The 23781-nt window shown below is 42.9% G+C and overlaps 1 protein-coding gene across 7 annotated transcripts; it reads left to right on the forward strand.

Moving 5' to 3' along the window:
- The first annotated feature begins 967 nt into the window (after nucleotides 1-967).
- LOC120571709 (chondroitin sulfate proteoglycan 5-like) lies at nucleotides 968-14519 on the forward strand. Of its 7 annotated transcripts, none has more exons than XM_039820779.1 (7): nucleotides 968-1737; nucleotides 6655-7429; nucleotides 8504-8713; nucleotides 9185-9347; nucleotides 9785-9847; nucleotides 11622-11786; nucleotides 13314-14519. In XM_039820779.1, exons 1-7 carry the CDS (start codon nucleotides 1656-1658, stop codon nucleotides 13926-13928), a joined length of 2073 nt encoding a protein of 690 aa, XP_039676713.1. In that variant the 5' UTR covers nucleotides 968-1655; the 3' UTR covers nucleotides 13929-14519. The 7 variants fall into 7 exon arrangements, with proteins under 7 accessions (XP_039676713.1, XP_039676716.1, XP_039676715.1 ...); XM_039820782.1 differs by having other exon boundaries at nucleotides 9185-9263; XM_039820780.1 differs by having other exon boundaries at nucleotides 970-1737; nucleotides 8504-8692.
- Nucleotides 14520-23781: the final 9262 nt, after the last annotated feature.

The raw sequence follows: 23781 nt of genomic DNA on the forward strand, positions 1-23781 counted from the left end.
CCAGGTCCTTCTCATGCAAAACCCCACTCTTTCGTTGCTGAGAGTGGGGTTTTGCATGAGGTGGACTCAGTTTAGCTGTTTTTTTGGAGGATTGATTGGGAACAGCGGTAGGCTATGCTGCACACAGCAGGGGCTTGGATCATTTCACTCCCGATTCAATGTGTAATGACTCAATGATACTAGTTTTTTGTAAACTATGAACAGAGCATTTGGTCATAATTATTTCATAATGTATTTGACATAATCCCATATAGGAGAGGAGTGGGTAGTCAGCCCTCTGCAGGCCATTTTGTTAGCTGTTTGTGACAGTAAAGGAGACAGAGAAACAGGAACATGGATTAGTATCACAGAGTAACGATTACATCAATGTATTTGGAGGCAATTATAGTATGGTATTTAGGGTGACAGGGGATAGTAATATGAAGTGGTGCAAAGGCAGTGTGAAAAGTGACGTGTGTGTGTGTGTGTGTGTGTGTGTGTGTGTGTGTGTGTGTGTGTGTGTGTGTGTGTGTGTGTGTGTGTGTGTGTGTGTGTGTGTGTGTGTGTGTGTGTGTGTGTGTGTTTGGGTATCTTGTGATAAGGGGAGAGGGAGACTATGGAAATCGAGACAGTGTATTAAACCATGGGGGGCATGTGAGAAAGGGGGACTTTTGAGTGGTCAGAGCAGTGTATGTGTGTGTGTGTGTGTGTGTGTGTGTGTGTGTGTGTATGTGTGGGGGGGTCTATACAGCAGCAGATGCCATTGTCTGGGGCATATCACGATATAACAGTTAGAGGATTATCCACCTACTATGCACACACACACACACACACAACACACACACACACACACACACACACACACACACACACACACAGCTGCTGGGCAAAGGCAACATGCACACAAATAACCCCCTGACATATAAACACAGAGAGAGAGAGAGAGAGAGAGAGAGAGAGAGAGAGAGAGAGAGAGAGAGACACACACACACACACTCTTGGACATGATGTTCACACACATTATTTGTGGTGTAAAGTGGAGCATATTGACTTCCAGTGACAACAGATGCTGCTTAAATCCCACTCAGCCCAATTCTGCATGAGCTACTGAGGCTGGACACTGGCGAGCATTTACTCGGGTGTGTGTGCTGGCACTTTGACACCCAAACGCACTTTACGCGCACGACGTGCCGTGCCGTTCTGCGCCGCGCTTTGCCGTTCATCGCCTATGCAACGGGAAAGGCTTAACGGATCGCATATACAGTACACAGACAGACAGGCAGCGACAAACCTGGCTCATTAAAATATCGTCTGCAGACCGTCAGCCGGTCGCGCGCAGTACTAGGCTACTACAGCTCCTCGCGGTGCACTGGACCTGCCGGCGGAGCCCAAAGCGCAGTGTGACACGCGCGCGCTAAAGGTGTGGAGGAGAGGGCAGCCGCTCGGTACGATGGGACCGAACCCAAGCCGGTAAAAGGGTGAGAGAGAAACACACGCATACCAGCTCCGAGGGAGGCCAACGTTTGGGGAGGTTAACGGCAACATGGCGAAAACGGTCAAGATCTGAACTTTGCAGGATCAGCTGTGAGGATTATCGTACGGCCCCACAATCTGACCGGTATAACGAGGAACGAGATCACAGTTTGCATCAGTGTGGCAAAGGGATAGCCATTGGTATGGAGCGCGTTGACAGTCGTTTGGGCACCTGGCAGGTGCTACTGACCATCTCAATGGTCATTATCCCCCTGTCTGCTCACGGTAAGTCCACTGCACTAGTCCCACCCTGTGCGTGTGTGTGAGCTATGTCTGCGTGTGTTTGTGCAAGAAAGCGCGCACGTGTGTGAATCAAATCACACCTGCATTGGCATATGAAATAGAAAAATGACAATTTTCCGTTTATGCGGCATGGGGATGCAACTGCCATTTAGCTAAATTTGGTCATTGATGGTTAATATGCAATCGTTTTATCTGTCGGCAGTCTTTGAGCCTATGGATAGTAACACGCTGGGTATTGATAGCTGTTTTTGTATTCTGTTTTATGGACACTGATATTTTAAATACACTGATAATCCATTGCATTTTGGCAGTTATAATGTCATCTGGCTCATATTTAGCATTAAAATTGCATTTAAAGACTGTCAATCAATCCCTACTCTATGCTGACAAATCCAAGTGTATGATATTATCTGCCATATTTTCTGTCATGCTGAGAGCTGCTATTGATCATTAATGACACTTGAACCGGCTGTGGGTGGCCATGGTCCGGTCAATCTCATGCCCATTTTAAATCCGACAGGAGAAAAACCTCTCCCTACTGTAACTATTATAAAAAGGTAATTGTTCTAAATGTTATAAGCTCTAGGAAGGAACATCTGTATTAGAGGAAAGACGTGCCTGTGGGTGATCAGAGAGAGATAGAGACATTTGACAGTTCAGTAGCCTACTGCAGCTGCGACTCGCCGCGGCGGTGCGTGGCCCAGACAAAGGCGGGATTAGGTGCACCGTGGCCAGGCTACAGGAGGCCTATTCACGGCGCTAAAAGGATTGAATTACTCCAGACATTCAGGGAAAGCCAGAGACAACCGCTACACCTCTTCTCCCTCCCCAAGCCTTCTCTTTTAGCCTAGGCTACTGTCCATCCCTTGAGACACGGAGGCAGGCAGTGTGGGAACGAGAATCTGATACAACCATGTCTCTGCTCTGTCTGGCACACACTCGCGCGCGCGCTGATAGTAGTGGAAATGTGGCACATCTTGTTAATGTAGACATGAGCGCTGCTGCCGCTGCCCAGCAACAGGGTGGCTCGTGCACGCAGAGGGTCGCCGGTTCATATGGGCACGCGCTGCCAATGTAACCCCCCCCCCCACCCCCCTCCCCTCCCTCTCTCGCCGCATCTCGCGTCCTCAATGTGTAACCAGGCGCTAACTGTAATAAATATACGCCAGGCGTCCTGTCTGTCACACTTGAAACCCCCCAGAGACCACGTGGCTATCGACATATGTTATTCATTAGGCAGTAGACTATAGTCTAGGTGAATCTTCATTAATTTCTCTGGCAATCTAGGGAGAATATGGAGAGAAGTGTAAGGTTTTCTCCATGACCCTTACAGTAACAAACCGAGCAAATAAAACTGATAAGACAATGGATAATGTAGCCTTGATATTCATTTAATGTTCTTATACAGGTTTATGATGAATCTCTCCGACTAGGATTGCCTAATTTTTCAGGCAAAACGAGTTTAACACATGCTGCAACTCATGCACATAAGTTTGCTTTTATAGCAGGTCTGCACTTTTAAATTATCATATTCAACTATTAGCTGCAACTTATTTTCATTATTGATCAAGTTGACATATTCAGAGTGCTTGTTTGTTAAGAATTTTATTTATACAGCCCAAAATCACAAATTTGCTCTGAAGGACTTTACAATCTGAAAAGCCCACCCTTGTTGTGCCAGACTAACAAACCAAAACCAAAAATGTATTCCATTTACTATTAAAAGGGACGAAGAAAAGGGGCAAATTTTCTGTGAATTTTTGGCATTTTTGCTTAAAAGTGACTTGAGAAATTACTTTTTACTGTTTTAATCAATTAAAATAGCTGCATATTAGGCAGGTGATAATCAATCAATGAATCAACTAATCATTTCAGTTCTATATAAAACCAATAAACCAATCCACATATACACAAAAACAGATTGTCCTTGTTAGCAATGTAAAGTAATATGGATCAAATCCAGACTCTTGGGTGCTCTGCCATGTGAGTGTGTTTGTCTGATTGAGTGCATACTGTGAGGTCCATCTGCCCTGTAGCCCCAGAAAGATAATGCTATGTCACAATAGATAACAAGCATCTCCATGACCACACACACACACACACACACACACACACACACACACACACACACACACACACACACACACACACACACACACACACACACACACACACACACACACACACACACACACACACACACACACACACACACACAGCATGGTGCCAGAGGTTTAGTGCTGAGCAGCAGCTAAAGGAACACATCACACCATTTCTAAGACGGAAATTTCTATGAAGGGGAGTCGTGCATTCAATTTGCTTGTCTTGTCCTTGTAATCTCTTCATGTTCCCTTTTGCTCTTGTAATCGCTATAAGACTGCCAGCTACTAACAGGATGCTGCATCTGAGTCTCAACAAGGGACAAATTGGCAGATTGAACCTTTAAATGAAATTTGAATCTGTTGTAATCAGTTTTAACTGGTGGAGTATGTTTATCTCTTTCACAAACTGTGAAGCATTCAAGTTCATTCCACCTCGGTTTTCCCAGAGATGGAGTTGGCATATAACACTTACTGCCTGGCTGGCTGATTGATTGAAAAACAAGAGAGAGAGAGAGCGCGAACACTGGATTCTCTGTTTCCATTGCAACTCTCTCACTCCACTTCTCCTTTTAACATGGCACCTCTTTACATCTCACCATGGCAACTGGAGTGTGTGTGTGTGTGTGTGTGTGTGTGTGTGTGTGTGTGTGTGTGTGTGTGTGTGTGTGTGTGCGTGTGTGTGGTGAATCTCATGGTTCCTCAGCTACCACTGGTCTTCGTGATTCGAGGCACGTTCAGATGGTTTTAGTATTAGCTCTGAATAAAGTACCAGACACTGAAAGCAGTGATCTCATTGGACACAGTGATTTCAGGGTGGCAGTGGGAGAGAAGCCGTCCAGCCAAGAATTGGGTTGAGTTTGGCCGTTTGCACAAATGTACCAGGCCAGTGGAAAAGTGTGAAGAAGTGGCTTCTTGAAATTCAGTCTGTCAGTCTTAAACTGTGGGAACATTATATTCCCAAAACTGTGCAACAACAGAGTCTTCTTTCTTTTTTTCTTTCTAGTCCCCTTTCCCCTTAAATATATTGACATTTTGAGAAATGCATACATATGCTTGTCCCAAGAGTTAGATGACAAGATTGATAGCACTCATGTTTCTATGCTAAATATGAAGCTACCACCATCAGCCAGTTAATGTATCTTAGCAGACCGGCTCTGTCCAAAAGTAACAAAATCCCCTTACCAGCACCTCTGCAGTTAAACAATTAATTGTTATAGCAGATGGGGTTTATCAGCTGTTTATCTCTCTCTGTTTCCAGTCTTTGTGCTAAGCTAAGATAAGCTAACTGGCTGCAGGTGGTGTCTTCACATTTAGCGTAGAAACATGAGTGCTATCAACTTTCTCATCTGACTCAGCAAGAAAGTGAATAAGCATATACATTTTTTTGTCAAATTACCCCTTTAAACACAATTTATTCTACACTTCCTTCCAGTATTTCTATTAGCTTCCAACTCTTTCCCACTCTGAATTGAAGTAATTTGATGTTTACGCTGAGTTGAATCCAAACCCAAGATTTCATGTTTTTATGGCTACACCATTCTGTTAATCTTCTAGATGCCTTGTACCTATTTCTTTTTTTATCCATTTCCCCAAAATTCATCCCGTAAGGTTTGGTAGTTTTGGAAACTTTGGGCTCTCTACTTGAATTTCAAAGCATTCTGTGGGTTTGGACAATGTCTGGCTGCACAACATGAATTAAGAAATGACTGGCCAATCATTGGTCTGCTGCATGTTAAAATGTTTAGAGAATTCCTGTCCATCTGTACCTCCCAGTTCTGTCTTTATCTTTCTTTGTCTGCCTCTCTGCCTCTTTGTGTGTGAATCTTGCCCTGTAGATTGCAAAGTACAGGAGAAGTGCCTGACCAGCCTCTAACCTGTTGCTTTAAATCCTAATCCTCACCCAGTCTTGGTCACCAGAGCACATTAGTCAGTCACTCAATGTGCCTAATCCTACATCGCTACAGTCTGATTACACGGCAGTCTTCAGCTCTTGTTTTTGATTTCTTTGACAATTAATCAGTTAGCTCTTAAGCTCAAATCAGCTCTCTCATGAGAACGCATTTAGTGCATATATTTATTGCATTGTTTTTCAAATTCAGCTGAATTTACAGTGAATGGTATTGTGACAACAGTATTCCCTTAGAAAACTAGCCTGATATAGCCTTAAGGCATCTCTACATTATACTGTAGGGATCCATTTAACTTATTCATGCCTCATCCTTGGGCCACAATCTTTGTCAAACAACCTTGGGATTTAGCTCTGACACTCTAGCATCGATGCAGTGTTGACAATACGATCAGAGGGGAGAATCTAGTCAGTCTAGTTCAGCATAAAGACTGGAAACAGGGGCAACACAATTCACCAACCAGCACCTCTGAAGAACACATTAACAAATAATATCTTGTTTGTTTAGTCTGTACAAAAAAACTATGCGTAAAAATGGCAAATTGGGATTTTATGGGGAGTTACGTGTGGGACTATTTCTTGGCTTGCAGTAACTTCACTTGAATCTCAACTGGTTGCCTGGCAACCTTACAGTGACAACAAGACTACATGAGGAAATAGTCTGACACATAACCTCCCATTACATGTTTTATTACATTTTTGTACAGATTAAGTCAGCGTTAGAGGTGCTAGTAGGTGGATTTTGTTCATTTTCGATCTTATCTAACTCTTGGCAAAAAGCCAAATAAAGGTTTTGTTTAATCGGACTCTTGCCAGTCTTCCAACTTTATGGAAATGCAATACTAGATGACTGGAATGCCTCTTTAATGCCTTTTTGTGTCTGACTGACAGGGAGGCATTCACTGGCCAGGCACCATCATCACCACAATCAATCATCTGTCAACAAGGAGGCCTTGAACACCAGGATGGTGCTCAGTGATGACTCCGCAGAGAGGGACCACCTGATCGGAGCAGGGCTCATGCTCGGGGCTAAACTCCCACTCAGCTCCACCAAACGCCACCATTCTCATAAACACGCCCATCTAGACGTCGTAGAGGAGGACCAAACGGTGGGGGAGGAGCTCACCGCCGGTGGGGGGGGTCCAGACCAGCCCGGAAACCCCATGTCAGATGATGTCATCACCGTGGAGTTTCACAGCCCTGCGCCGGATATTGTGTCCTCTGATGTTGCTCTGGATTGGGCCAAAGCCCCAAAAGCCCAGAAGCAAAAAGGCGGAGACCCTACTGCATGGACGCTTTCTGACTTTTATGACTATCTGTCACCTGATGACGACCTCTCGACGTTAGATACGACCCCAGAACCTGAGCCCACCCCTTCACCCCCGCCTGAAATGGAGGATGAGAATCCTCTCCTGGCTGGTTCTCCTGCTGTTCCTGATGTGAGGCCTAACACGGATAGTGGGCCCTCCCTCCCAGCTCCTGCCATGCCAGGGCCGGACAAGGGTGAGGAGTTAGGCTTAGGTGGCGCCATGGGGACTGATGGCTGCAGGCTGGGCTTTGTGCGCTCTGGACCTGGCGTGTGTGTGTCTCAGTGTGACATTGAACCCAATTTCTGCTTCAATGGAGGAGTGTGCACTGTGGTGGCAGGAATGGGAGCCTTCTGCAGGTGAGAAACGTGGTAATTACACCGGCTGGTTTGTTGTCCTTGGGTAAATTGTAAGGAGGATTACAGCCTTCCTGTGTTTTCATCATATGCTCAATGAATGAATTTTTAGTAGCATTTACAAGCAGGCAGTGATTTCTTAGAGGAAAAGTGGTACTGTGTGTGAGTGGCAGCAGGCATGTTGAGGGTGTATCTATAAGGTGTTAAAAACATTCCTCTTTTTAATTGTCTTGTTGGGATGATTTCCAATGTGTTGCCTCTCCAACACAAAAGAAGAAGAAATGATTTAGGACATTTCAGACAGCGAATAGACACTAAAAAGACAGACACGCACATAGATATAAGGTTGGCTTAATGTGTCATGAGGGTTCGTCAAGATCACAGCAGGGTCGCTGAGGGATTAGCTCAGTTTGGGAGGCGGGCGGGGTGCTCATAGGCTGGTGACAGCTGATGTAGACACATGCAGTATGCACACACAGAAGGCATGAGGACAATACAGTAAGGCCAGGGAGAGACACCCATACACACACAGTCCTCGTGCACATACCCACACATTCACGCACCATCTGTCCTATCCAGCAGACTCTGTATAGGCTTGGAGGTAAACTGTTGCTCATCTCATCATACCTGCTGAGTAAGGGCGCACACACACACACAATCTGATGTGGACACACTTCAAACTTGCATGCAATTGAACAGTAATGACAGGAATATGGAAAAGATACACACAAACTTACACATGCACGCACATATCCTGATCCTTTGATCTCATTAAGGGCTGGGCTGCAGGCCGAATCCCTGCTTTGCTGCACAGACCTCAGGGCGCACCGAGTACTATTTTACACTTTTTAATGTGGCTTACATGCTGTGGTCATAAATATGGTAAATAGGCTAGTGCAACGGTTACACACTCATATTAAACCTCTTGGGTTTTGGCCTTTTTGTTGTTGTTTTTTTATTTTTTTTTATTACAGCAGGTCAGAGGAGGAACATTATTTAGCGCTGTTTTTCTGACCACAAAAGTGTCACATTAATCAAAAGGGCCAATATTGCTACTTTGCATTGCTTTGCAAACAGGTGCAATGTGCAGGACTACATCTGGAACAAAGGCACGCGCTGTGATTGGGCGGTCACAGACTTCCAGGTTATGTGTGCGGTGGTGGGCGTGGCTTCCCTGGTGCTCATCTTCCTCTTCATGATCATCGTATTCTTTGCCAAGAGGCTGCACCGCCTCAAGAATGAGAACAGGCGCCTTCGCAAACGCAGGTGTGTTTGTGTGACTGGGAGGTGAGAATGTAAAAATATGTGTTGGAAGTTACACTATGTGATGGGTGCTGAGAGAAGTGGCTGTGACTGTGTATGTGTCACCAGTCTAATTCCTGTAAGACTTTACAACCTAACGACTGAGAAAGAATGTTGAAATCAAATTATAAAGACAGCACAGGAACAGCAGAGAGGGACAGAGATGAGAATGGAGTTAAATTGAGATGAAGTCAAGTGTCAACAAGCAGTGAACAGAGAAAAATCCATCTAATTAAATCAATTAGATTTTTTTGTCACTAAATGCAATGTAGTCTTTAGAGTTTATCTAATTATCTTTGGTATCCACTGAATTATTTATGTTCTTAGACCTTGATGATATCATTTTGTGTATAATGTGTCCTGGAGACATACAAATGCACAGAATGCTTAAAAAAAAAAAAATATATATATATATAAATATTTATGACACAAATCTCTCTCGTTGCCCTCCTGCAGTAAGTACTGCCCACAGAGCAGCGAGCCACAGACAGACGGCCTCTCCATTTCCACAACAGCTGACGGCTCGCAGCCAAACGTAAGGAAATTGTGTGACACCCCTCCGCACGCTCCCCAAGCTCACACTCACAACCTGGCGTACTATGACAACATTATCTGTCAGGTACGCCACAACTCTCTGTGTGTTTATTCTCCCTTTTCTTTCCTTCCATTCATCTTCTTCCTATTCATTATATTTGTCTAACTTTTCAGTGCATCCACGATTTCTTTTCTCTTTGTCTGTTTTCTGTTGTAATATTTCCTCTTTGTTCACGATGTCCTCTCCTATGTTTTCTCTCTGCCAGCTTACATAGTGATTAGATTTTTATATCTGTCTGGGTTTGTCTGTTTTTCTGTCTTTGTGCACAACCGTCAATCTGTTCCAATTGACAGTACTAACACCAAACCACTAACTTAAGCTTGTACAGTAGTATTATGCACACATCCAGCTCACCTTAGTGCCCTGTGAAATCAGTAACTTCTCATTGGGATTTCCACCTATAATTTTGAATGTACAGCATGTGTTTGTTTAATGCTTTTCACACTCACCGATCCCTGCAGAGGTCATCAGCAACCAGCTATACCTGGGAATATAAACCCAGAAACCCTTATAATCACTTCCAGGTAAGGAGAACGGAAATGTCCACAGTGCTCAAAAGCAATTTCCCTCCCTGGCTTTGCTTTGAACTTACCCATTGTGCAACCGCTAGATGCCAGATTTCCGCTTACTGCAAACCTCACTTCCACAAACTCTCCCTGTATCTGATCTTATCAGATGCATTCCACGTACACTGTAGGTTAAAATGATTAATCACCTTCTCGCAAGGATTCCTGCAACTAGTTGTTCAGAGGCGATATGTCATCACACAGCTGTGTGATTAAATAGCAAGTTCCCACATTTGCTGCCTCTCTTACCTCGGCAGCTTCCCAAGAAGCTTGGTGAAGAAGCTGAGCCTCCATTTTGTTTTAACTGCTGGCTTTGCTCTTGTACCCATAAAGCTCAGACAGCCATTTTAGGGTCCCTCTGCAGCAGGTTTCCTCTTTTCTACCCAATTCTCTTCTTAAGGTCGTGCATGTAGTGCTGCTATAAAGCGAGTTGCATCATGTGTGTGCATGTGTGTCTGTCTGTGAATATGAATCTGTGCGCATTGATTGCATTAATTGCTATCCATGTTTCTGTGTGTTTGTGGGGTTTTGTGTTTGCAGGCAGATGTATGTGTGCCCCTGTTTGGTATTTATCAATCATACACACCTACTGATACATGGTTTAATTCTTAACTTCAATAAACAATAAAGAATCTTGTTAATAGAGTCAGAGATGAACCATAAACAGCACATAAAGTCTACGAGATCATGACTTGGCTTTTTGAGCTTGTTGTCTGCTGTGAAAGGGTGTTTAGTGAGTTTTGTCCAGCAGTAGCCAGTGTGACCGATCAATGGTGGCCTACTTACTGCCTGCTGTGCCTCTGACCTTCAGATGTTTGTGACATGCCAATCAAATCGATGGCTTGGTCATTTACAAGCTGACACATGCAGACGTACACTGACACTAGTTTTGTAGTCATACAAACACGGCTCTCCAACGGTCAATTGCATGCATTTAACACTCTGCAAACACAAGCACACACTGATAGAATTTCAAAATCATATATTGATTTTCAGTCATACTTGGGCTGGGCTAAATGAAGTGAACATATTGTGACTTGCTCTTATAATACAAGCCTCTCAGAGCTCCGCTGGCATTTCAGTGCAGTTATAGATGAGTGTCTGTGACTTCAGGATGCTCTAAATGTCAGGTCTAGAGGGTAAAGAGCCCCTGCAGACAAATGGTCTGCAATGCAATGCTTTTTAAATGTCAGAGGGCCGATTGGTATTTTTGCAATGATTGACACGATTGGTTGATTAGATAGGGGTCTCAGCATACAGGTGCAGTATCAGTCCATACAGTGGCCCGTATCAGCTCAAGAAAGTTCATCTCTAGCATGGGGAAGAGCTTTCTGGCATATTTTTGTTTTGGACATTGTTGAATTGTATATTTATTTTAGTTTATTTCTATTAAATGACTACATAGTCCATTGAATTGGACATGTCAAGAAATGCTACCCCATCCCATCAACTGTAATAAAATACACATTTAAAAAAAAAGATTGTACAATAACGAATAAGTGTGGTAAAGCTATTAGTATTAAAAGGGACACATGCAGAAAAGCATTTCAGGCTCCACACACACTTTCCTGCAGTTGCACACACACCAAAACATACAAATCCGAGGATCTGATGCACTTTAAGGTTTGCTGAACATCTACAAACCCTCGTCCTGCGTGTGTCTATATACAGAGATGTGCTTGTAAATGTCAGTGCGAGGCATGTATCAAAGATTAATAAACTCTCCCCACAGGATGATCCTCAGAAGCAGGAGGACCCAGCAAGGTCCCCACAAGCCAAGGAAGAGGGATCAATGAACATCCTCAACTCTCATTCCCCCAAACACGAGAACAACCGTCCAGCCTCTGTTGTCCACGACCAGGGCCACGCCCCAAACAACACAGAGGAAAACGCTGAGGTAAACACGCTCCAGAACAACCTGGTATAATATCACCATCTGTCAAAGTGTCTGGAGAATCAGACCAAAATATTTAATTCGCACACAAACTACAACAAATTGTTATATATTGTTGCAAAGTGTATACTTTGCATTTTAAACAGTCCAATCAGGTCTAATGTCAAAAGTAAGCACAACATGAATTTAGGATACAACTTGAGAAGCACAATAGTCCTGTTTACAAGGCTGCCATGCCAATGCTGATCACATAGTGGCGCCACCGCTTCCTTTTTTTCCTCTATCGCATCTTACGCTGGACTAAAATCTCTGGCTTGGACCAACTCATGAGTGACTTCCCTTTCTACTGATGCCCTGCCTTGGTCTTCGGCCAATGAACTCTCTCTCCATCATTGTCTCCACTCCTGTTTCCTCAAACCCTCCCCTTGCCTCTGCCTGCCCCGCCTTACTGTCTCTCTCTGCCTGCATGCATTGGTGTAATCAGCGAAAGGTGTCTGAAAACTACTTTGCAAAAGAAGTTAAGTGGAAATCAAGTGAATCTGTATTTGTGAAATATTCATGTTTGACATTGCTAATAAGTGGATGCGTCTAGATTATATGAGGTCAAAGTAATTGCTTGGAGTTGATATTTGAATCTATATACATTATATTACACACGCTATGTCTTGGTTTTCAATGTGATTTATAATACTTTAATGTACTTGAGGTTCTTTTGTACTTTTATGGGTATACATGGAGGATTATAGTTCACAGTTGTTGGAATAAATCTTTTTAATTTTATTCAGCTGGTCCCTGTGTGTTGCTATGACCTCTACTTTCCCTCTGTCTCTTTCTTGCTTTCTCTTCTTTGCATGTCTGCTCATGATGAAGCTAACTACTGCCCAACTGCTCCCCTGCTCATGATAACTGAATGCACAGCTGACCCTGCTTTCCTGCTAGAGTTAGCTGCTTACAGATTACGCCACACAAACAATGGTTGCCGTGTGCCCATTCAGCACCACGGACAGCTCTCCAAAGTGAATGAAAGCTACCACAAAGAGTTTTTTCTTTTTAAATTCTCCCTCTCAGAACATTCAAATTTCAAGGTGGCTTTCTAACTAAAGCCACAGTGTTGTTGCTGGGAAAACAGTGAGGACAACTGTATTGTAATTTAGTGGACACCAAAAAACAACAAAGCTATTAGGAGAGTGAATATTGGACTTACATGCCACAAATGGCCACAAACACGACTACAAATGAATTCTGATGTTGCCCAATATGTGCTGGATGTGTAAATACGCAACTGTTGCCATATTAACTTAGAAGGTGATAACATGTCAGTACTGTGTTCACAGCTTGTTCCCACTGCTCCCAAGTGGCTAAGAAATCAGTTGCTGCATATTCAAGATAATGTGTCTGACCAGGCGTTTATTGTCTCATATTTAACCATGCCTCTATTTCTTTGTACATTTTTATTTCATTATTTTTTTTGCCTCTGTGACTGTTCCTACATTGTTGCATCATTCTGTACTTACCATATTTCCACATCAGGATGGAGTCACTATTGGCCTGGAAGTGCTCCTCCCAAAAGATGCCAAGCTCCACTCAGAGGCCAACTCGCCCCGTCAGTACGACGTCTTCCTCTACAAGGTTGCCAACAACGGAGACTCTGCCTCTCCCAGCCAAGCCCCTCCCACTCACAGCGCTAACTCTTACTCCTCCTCTCACCCCATGCCTAAATCGCCCAAAACATCCAAGGTGCCTAAGTCACCCAAACACACCAAGGAAGACCCACCTAGTAGCCGTGAACCCTTGTCTGGCAGGCACTCCTCACCTGGCCGTCACTCCTCACCCGGTCGCCACCCATCACCCAGTCGCGACTCTGCACCTGGTTGCTATTCTTCACCCACCTGTCATCCATCATCCCATCACTCTCCCTCCCGGTACAAATGCATGCCCACCTCCTCCTCCATCCCGCCTGAGTTACGCAGGCCCAGAGGTCGGTCGCAAGCTCCCGGCACAGAGCGCTCAGGGACTGGGAGAGAGTACCAGAGTGGACACATTCGTCCATCCCCCTCCTCCCCTCACCTCACTCAGCCTCCTCCATCACCATCCAGGGTGAAGTACAGCCCGGTCAGCACCCGATCCCTGCCACCACTCTCCTGACCTGGCCTCCACCCAGCCTAGCATCCATCCATAGCCTAGATTCACATAATCTAATCTTTCCAGCGATATTTCCATCATGGCTCTAACTTTTTCATTAGTGATTTATAGATTATCCATCCATCTATCATCCATCTTTGCACCCTGCCTCCTCACGTTTACAACCAGAGGAGGAGCACATCACCTGGTCTTGGTCCACGGAGCCAGAAAACTAAAACTGGGACAACAAACACCACACTCTCTCAAACTCAGACATGGATGCACCAAAATGCACACAGACAACACCGCGTACTTACTGCAGCCAAACATTGACACCTTCATGTAAATAACAACCTCCAAAGCTCAGGTTACTGCTCACACAAGCACAAAATGAACCACATGTGAATATGCTCTCCTAGCATGGTGCCAACGTCAGCGACTGCTGAGGATATTGTTCATTAAGATTTCATAGAGGTTTACTACAATAGACTTAGTATTATCAATGGTTTATATAAATCTTTTGCTATTAATTGTGTAAGATTATTTGATGCTTTCACAGGCTTTTTGATATGTTTTTCATGTTTCTAATCCTCAATAAATAGATTATACTACAAAGTGTGCAGTATTGTGTTCTAGAAAGATAGCTAACAAAAACAAAGAAAACAAAGACTAAAAGAGACAGAAGAGAGAGAATTTCCCTTTAGTGTTGCCAAGGTGCATGTTAAAAAGAAATATGAGGGACTCTGCCGCCCCCTTGTGGACACAGCAAACACTGGGGCTCCAGTTACATTTCAGGTTTAGAATCATCAATGGAATGATATCAAAAATGTAAATCACAGGGGTAAAATGCCTTGCTAATTCTGTGACCCTTTTAATGGTCTGTGACTGCGTACAGTATGAACTACAGTGTGTAAATCATATACGTGTATGTCTGTGCATATTACTTAAATTTCCGAGAATGATTGACAGTCTCCATATATTCCTGCTTGTGTACCTTAACAGTTTGAGAAACACTGCTCCACGTAACCATGGAAGCAAGACTGTAGGCCTAACGTTCGCTGAATAGCGGTCTTTGTGGCCACATGTGAATATTAAATGCTAAAACATAGTTTAACAGTAATAATAAGTAGAGAGAAGTTATAAAGTCAGCGAGCTGATAATAGTATCTAAGTTTGCTAACATTAGCTAACGCTAGCCACCAGAAGCTAACGGCCATATCAGACCTAAGATTTTAGTGCATTAAATCAACAATTAACATCAACAGGTAAGTTTTTAAGTTGTTAATTAAACTTACCGCAGCTGTTAGCTAATTAGCTATCTAGCCTGCAAACCGACATTTTTCCCGGATGAAGGTGTTTAGTCACTCATTAGCCTATATTATATTATATTATATTATATTCATGTTTGTACAACGTAAGAACAATAGCATTATTTTGTCCGAAAATATAGAATAATATTTATATAATTATAGACAAATATGAGTGCTAATCACATTTTTACATTTTGGTTAAACGTTCAAATGATGGAAATATAGAAAATTGTTTGGATTAGAAACATGGATGTATATAACGTGCAAATTGGGAAGCCTGGATAATTTAGTTTTTATGTGCAATGGAGAATTGTTTTTTCATCTTGATGGTTCGGAGAATCTCTAAAGATTTTTAAAATACCTTCAGAACAGCAGTGTTTCTAAATTACCTTCAGGGGAACTATCACCAAACCAAACCAAACATATAAAATATACATGTCTACCTTGTATGTATTCTCTCATAGACTCACAGAGCAGATATGGATGCTGTAGCAGAAAAGAAATGTGCAGTTAAATTCAGTTGGACTTAAAACATAATATAGATTAAACACAGCTACTGATTCTGCTACTGATAAACCATTCGGAATGTTTTCAGTCACTCAGGATCCACCCAGTTCATGCAGAGAATGAAGAAAGCATGTTATTCCCTTTGAATTCCTTTACCATATTATTATAATGTGAGGGGTAGTGTTCCTATCCTCTTTGGTGTTCAGGATGTGAATGTGCTCACCGTATGAAGCAGGCAATTCTGTTTCTTAAGGCAATTCAAATTAAACATCTAGCATATTTCCCACAATGTGACCTCCTCCACGGTGGTTAACAGCTTTAGGCTTCAGCGGCTCAGCTCTTTTGTTCTCAGACTATTTTCTGGATGAAAAGCACCTTTGAATACCGGATGGATCAGGTGTCAGGTGAAGGTGAAGTTATCCTTCCTGCTGTACTCATTCATCAGGAATAAACTGTGTTGACTTGAAAAGAGTAGTCGACAGGTTTTAAAGTGGAGTGTCCGTATCCCTCAGTGACACTCAGAGCATCTGAAGAGCGCTCCCGTCCTGCTCCACCTGCTGTGTGTCCTCAGTATGTCCTCGGTTGTCAGTAATTATTTTTTTTGCTTTTAATGGCATCATGAAAAGCCCCAGTTTCAAAGACATAGAAGAGATCAGTGGTCTTAATAAAGTTTCATTTTGGGGTGACATTAAAACAAAAAATAGCACTTACTTGGAAATAGGATTACATTTCACTGGGAATAATTCAACATTTTACTTACAATTTAGCTGCAATAAAAAAATGTATTTTACTTAGAATTTAGCTGCAATAAAAAAAACTACACACATATGTGGGACTATACTAGCCTAGAAATCTAGACGCACCCTAGCGGCAGCAAATGTAATTTTCAGCCAGGGTCAGTCTAGCAACTCTCCATTGGCTTGCGAGCTGGAAAAACCCCAATTCTGGTCAGGCCAATCACATCGTGTATAGAGTCGGTGGGCGGGCTTAACATAAGGACGGCAGAGTTGTGACGTTTTCCACGTGAATTCCCTGCTACTTGGAAACAAAGAAGATGGCTGCTGCTGCTGGCGAACAGCAGTCGTTCGAATCGGCTTTGGCCGCGACTCTGGAAGACTTGGAGTTAAGCACTGAAGTCATTCTTAAAAAAGGAAGATTTGTTCAGAGTTTTGCCGACCAGATATGGCAAAAGTTTAATCTATCAACTAGCATTGCTCTGGTTGGCTATGAGTGCAGAGGGAATTTGAAAGACAACCATTTATCCCGCCCCTCGGATTGAGCCCTGCCAATGGTGAGTTCCCAGACCCAACATCTTGATGTGGGTCTGGCTTATCAGGCTAGGTCTATACATGACCTGGCCGTCCTTTCAATCAATGTATGATAGGAGAAATAACATAATATATTTAGCAGCATTAAAAAGGATAATATTGGAGATACCCAAATAAAGTGGGTGGTTAAAGGTCAATTACAACTTAAAGTGCTAAAAGGTCCCATGGCATGAAAATTTCACTATGAGTTTTTTTTTTTTTTAATTAATGTGAGTTCCCCCAGCCTGCCTATGGTCCCCCAGTGGCTAGAAATGGCAATAGATGTAAACCGAGCCCTGGGTATCCTGCTCTGCCTTTGAGAAAATGAATGCTCAGATGGGCCGATCTGGAATCTGCTCCTTATGAGGTCATAAGGAGCAAGGTTTCCTCCCCTTTCTCTGCTTCGCCCGCCCAGAGAATTTGGCCCGCCCATGAGAAAGAGAGAGGCATCATGGCTTTCAAACAAGGAAAGTGGCAGTTGGTCAAGGCCACACCCCCCACCCTCCACTTTGCCCCCCTCTCTCTCCTCCTCAATAGCTACAGACACAGAAATGGCACATCCTAAGGAAAGCTCATTGTGGGACTGGCTCTAGTGGCTGTAATTCTGCAGGCTGAATTTCAGGAAAGAGACTTCAGATACAGTATTAGGGGACCACTAAGGCCTAAATAAAAGCATCCAAAAAGCAGCATGTTACCTTTAATACCAGCTAAATATCTTATTTTTACTCACCTCCAGCAGTTTAACTTAACTTAACAGTGACGTAGAAGTGTACGCCAGGGTGTCAGTACACCGTGACAACACTGTTTTGTGTGGTTACAGATGCAACAAAGGACAGTATAAGTGGGCATTCACACAGCCTGCGTTGGCCGTCAGACGGTGCTGCAAAAAAGCAGGCCTTTCCATTGATTTTGAATGGGTAGTGCGTTAAGGATGCGGCGGGGCTTGCCGCGGGAGGGTGGGGGGACACGCAAAAAAACGCAGAGGGCCTGTGGCGAAAAGCTGAGATTGACTCAACTTTTGGAGAAACGCAACTGTTATGTCCGTTCAGGACGATTTAATCTGTGTTCGTTTGGTAACGCCTTGGCGCATGCGGAAGATACAGTTGTTTTGGTCTGAAATAGTGAGTTCCTGTTTTCTGAAAGTAAAGTGAGCAGCGGCCTACAACCTCTCCTCCAGCGTCCTTATTATACACAACAGCAACCCCACGTCAGGCTGCGGTGGCCAATCATGTAACAGGTGATCAGACTTGTTGGTGTGTTTCGGGGTGTGTTTTGAGGCGGTGTTAGAATCCCGTACAGTAAACAGGGAATATCACTGCCTCTATCGCTGCCCGTTCTCTTAATACATCCATGTCGCTGCCACAAGTTTTAAAACATGAAACGCAAGCACTGAACTGCCCAGGAGTTTGTGTAACAGCTGAATGTTTCCTTCAGCAACAAAGCACGTCGATCTGTCTCACTCGTCTCTTTTCATTCTCTGTAAAATCAAGCTGCCTTCAAGTGCGAACTGAAACGCCGGGTTGGCTCAGTGGGTAGAGCAGGCGCACGTATACTGAGAGGTTTATGCCTCGAAGCAGAGGTCCAGGGTTCGAATCTGACCTGTGACGATTTCCTGCATGTCTTCCCCCTTTCTCACTTAGCTGTCCTGTCAAAATAAAAGTGGAAAAGCCCAAAAGGTAATATAAAAATCTTAAAAAATACATAAAAGTCTACATTGGGGGAACACAACAGGATGTCACACAAATGGGCTGTTTCGTTGACACTCCCCCGCCAGATTGCTTTTTTTGGTCTGAACGTAGCTTTAGCCTCCATCTTTATTTTGTAGCACAACAATACATTAAATCCATTAGATACTTTACAAAGAAGAAGAAAACAAAGTGAGAAGAGTGGAAGATAGTAAATGAATATACAGATAAACATGATTAACGTTTACAATATTAAATAAAAATGATGTAATATGATACTGCTTTAACTGTCCTGATCTCCATAGGAACAGTACATCTTTCCAGATGATTGATGGTTTGAAATAGCTCAAAAGTACAGAAGATGCCACATTCTTGCTGCCACTCCAAGGCTTTTTGTCTCTCTACTTCCACACAGCCCAGACCTCAGAGAAGAATCTTGCAGTCACTACACATCCAGCTACACACTAAAGCATCTGGCTGCCTGCAAACTCTGGTCCTATTATCTTAGCAGGGTGGTGTTTTGGGGTCAATCTAGTGATGGTTTCTCTGCACGACTTGTGATCAGAGACCTGTTTGTTTTCACTATCCAGGTTTTGTTCTGTAAAGATGTGCTGTTGGCACAGATCACAGCTAAAGGTAGGAGCATTACAGCCTGCTCGAACAAAGTTTAAAATAACCATTCAGACTTGGTCTGTGTGTCTCGCCAACGAGGCCGAAAAAAAAAGATTGTGAAATCATCCACAAAAAAATAGTTAATGAGTGAAAAAGATGTTCATGAAAAACACATTTTAATGCCTTACATTTTGATTTCTAAAATATTACATCTTATTAGTAAATGTGCAGTTTCTTTTACTAATAAGTTTAGATAACTGAGCTGAGAGATTTGTCATAGATCTTTGCAGTCCAAAACCCCTAAATCAGCTTTCTGTATGCAGAAATTCAACCTTGCACTTTCCTCTTAAGAAAAAAAGCCACTTTTTGCTGTTCTCCTCTGAGATGTCACCTTGCACAACCTCCTCTCCAACCTGCCCCACTTCTGTGTGTGTGTGTGTGTGTGTGTGTGTGTGTGTGTGTGTGTGCACGCGTGTGTGTTTGTGTGTGTGTGTGCGTGCGTGTGTGTGTGTGTGTGTGTAGCTCCTGTATAAACCACTGAGCGGCAGTGTTGCCCTGCAGTCCGACGCGCACTGCTACTGTAGATACAGATAAGACCCGCTGGCACTTTGAAAATGCTGATCTGCATCTTCATTTGCATTCACTCTGAGTCGACTGAGGGAATGTGAGCTGAGTCAACATGATGCTGTAATAATTGATATTGTTATCATGTAGATATCTGGATGATCTCTGATGTTCAGGCATAGTTTAAACTTTGCAGGCGAGGAGATGAGAGCTGGGATAGTGCACAGGTATGAGAGGAATCAATATTCAGAGATATGGGTTTGTGTGTGTGTGTGTGTGTGTGTGAACTACTTGAGTGTACAGTATAGCTGGCAGCTTCATTACTGGCTCTTTAAGTAAGGCTATAAGGTGTTTTTGCTGACAAAACAAATCTAATTTCTATCTCACTTGCTCCCAATCTGCCTTCTGTTTATAACACACACACACACACACACACACACACACACACACACACACACACACACACACACACACACACACACACACACACACACACACGCGTCTCTTGAGATGCCTTCATAGCAGATGAAGGTTCTTATAATTAGTGGAATACCGACACAATGCAGTGAATTGACTGCATTTTCACACACAACCCAATTTGATTTTTAATCATTTTTGACAAACCTTTGATTCATCTTTTTGTTTACTTTTAGCAGCAAAGAAAAGGTGGTGAGATTTTATCTGTCTACCTGATCTAAAATACAGACTATAATAATCCAATCTGGATAATCTGATAGAGTTTATCTTTCTACTGAACTCTATGTATAGATGTGGTTTTTAAGTTTTTATGCTTTTTATTATATTTTACACAGCATTAAGAGTATCCCCCTCCCCCTCCCACACACACACAAACACACACACTGTCTCTCTCTCTCTCTCTTTCTCTCTCTCTCTCTCTCTCTCTCTCTCTCTCTCGCTCTCTCTTTGTGTTTTTGCTTTTGTGTCCGCTCCTCTCTGTGAGTCAAGCTAAATGGCTTTCTATTCAGGAGTGAGAAAATGTCATCACTTAGTGTGCGTGCGTAGGTGTGTGCAAGAGAAGAGTGTGTACTTTTTTGAGACATTGTAAAGGATCACTTTGGATATTCTATTTTATTCACCCAAACCAAAAAATATATATATATCTATTTTCCCTCCCACACATAGATGGTATCTCGCCATGCAAATAGTTTTGGTTTCATTTGTCTGGATTTGTTTCAGTGTCACTTTTTGATGATTTTTATTTTTTTTTATCTCCTTTGTGTTGGAGTTGTGACAGAAGGCTGGGCAGCACACATCCCTACATTTCAACATATAAAACCATCTACAACTAAACTATTTTTTATATATTTATGTATGTGTGTGTTTTAGGTATTTGTTGATATTCTATATTATTATTCTTATTATTATTTTCAACAAATCCCATGAAAAAGACCAAAACTAATCAAAAATCATGCTCCATCCTGCTGCTGCAAATAGTCGCTAATACACCAAATGTGTATTAATCCACAGCTGAAAATAGTCCCCAACAAATGCACAATTTACTCCTGTTCACACTAAGCCCCCCCACCCTCCCCACACACACACACACACACACACACACACACACACACACACACACACACACACACTGATAATGTCATAGATTAACCTGCTCCCTGAATGTCAAAGGTCAGACAGGAAGAGCAGTTGACTCCTCAAAGTCAACTCTCACTCCTTTCCTCAGTCTCCTCTCCCTCCATCTCTCCTGCTTCCCCTCCCTTTCCTCTTGTCATTTAGTTTTTCACCTGCGGTAACATCCCTCTCTCTTTACCGCCCTCCTTCAGCCTCCTCCCTTGGCTTCTATATTGATTTACTCTGTATCCTGTGGTCACATTCTTGTGGCGAAGGTTTCCGGTTGAAAACCGATGACATTTAGCTTATTGTCACCACATGGCTCATTTAAACCCCATAAAATAGGGCATTCACTTTTACAGTAAATGCCGATGCTGTGAAGGTTAAAGTGTGATTGCAGACCTTTTGAACATCTAATGAACCACTTTGCTATATCTCAGAAATGTGAGTCCAGGGCCTGAATGCTTTTGGTATACACCTAAACACAACTATGAACATGTTGGTTGATCTTTATTCCCTATTCTCATGCCAACTCTACTTTCCCATTCCTCCATTGGTCCTTCTTACCATGGAGATGTCACAGATCCAAGGTGGGCTTTAATTGAAGGGGAAAGAGCGAGACGATGAAAGGTAATAAGAAAGACTGCATTTGTCAGGTCAAATAAGTAGAGGCACTGCACGCACACACAGACACACACACACACACAGACACACACACACACACACACACACACACACACACACACACACACAAACACAAATATATCTGAGGGCAGGATAGGAACACCTGTAGAGAGGAAAGTGGGGACCCAAAGGCTGCATCCTGCTTTCACCCAGTGGTGCTGGAAGGAAGGAACCCAAATTTTACCAACATGGGTGGGAGGTATCTCTCTCACACACACACACACACACACACACACACACACACACACACACACACACACACACACACACACACACACACACACACACACGCACACAGGCTCATGAGACGCAGGTGTGCACAATTGGGAGGGCCTCGCCACAGCAGGACCACTGGCAGTGAGGCTTAGAGGTTGATATGTGCTGTGATAGTTGTGCAGGTGAAATTACAAGCAGGCTTCTTTTCTCTTTCCCCATATAGTCCTGAAAAAGCCCCTTATTGGATTCTGTTATAAAAAAAAACATAAAGTTAAATATCTATGCTTAGGAATCACTTCTTATTATTTTTTGGGCATTTCTGCCGTTAATGGATAGGAAAGCTGAGATATGAAAGGGGAGAGAGAGGGAAGAGAGAGGGGAGAGACAGGTCGGACTCGCACTCTGGACTTTCTGCATCGAGGAATAAACCTCTACATATGTGCGCCCGCTCTACCAACTGAGCTAACCCAGCCACACTTAGAATCACTTTATCTCCATCGAGCTGTGGAAGAAATATATAAACATCATTTAAGGATTTGAGTCAATGATGCAGCGATTGTGCCTTGACAAATAAAACATGCAATACATGATGAAGCACAAGAGCTCAAGTCAGAACAATCAATTCACAAATGATTTTATTACACACTTCAAATGTCACTTAGACATACATATATATATATATATATATATATGTATAATATTATATTTGCCATTTGCAGACTGTGATTGTATTCAGTCTAATAAAAACAACTTAATGTTCTCTTCCTGGTGAAAAGATTAATTATTTTTATTCCTCATGTTTATGAGAGCTTATATAAACACTATAATAACATTGCCTTCTGATGCTAATGTCAGTGTGAAATTGCATTAACATTATCTCATTTCCCTCTTCTCTCCTGTTTAGTGACTCGCTCCCGTCACTGTAGATTTACAACTGGCTGTCTGACTGAGGGAGTTAATTTGTTCAAGAGCCAGCTGTCCCTCAAATAACACACTCAATAATTCATATTGCACAAACACACACATACTGATCTGTGTGTGTGTTGAGATGCAGGCCACTTCAACACTTTTTGCGTAAACTCTGCAAAGGAAGTTGCAACATAAATGCTGACCAGTCTTGGGCGCAGAATTGTTGCTTGCTAAGGAGGCAATAAAACAAAGTGAGTGTGTGTGTGAGAGAGAGAGAGAGAGAGTCACATTATGTGTTTGTGTGTGTGTGTGTGAAAAGAATAGAAGGCTGTGTATGTGTGTATGTCCTCTTTACTAATGGAAATCAGATCTCTTATGTGTTGAGCCAGCAGAAGTAGAGAAGTAGATCCATCATGTCAGGCTGGGGTCAAAATCACAGGGCAACCTGCACTCACACACTCCAAGTAATTTCCCCAAAACGTTTAGATTAAGCT

The sequence above is a fragment of the Perca fluviatilis genome, chromosome 13 (assembly GCF_010015445.1).
Source record: "Perca fluviatilis chromosome 13, GENO_Pfluv_1.0, whole genome shotgun sequence".
Taxonomy (NCBI): domain Eukaryota; kingdom Metazoa; phylum Chordata; class Actinopteri; order Perciformes; family Percidae; genus Perca; species Perca fluviatilis.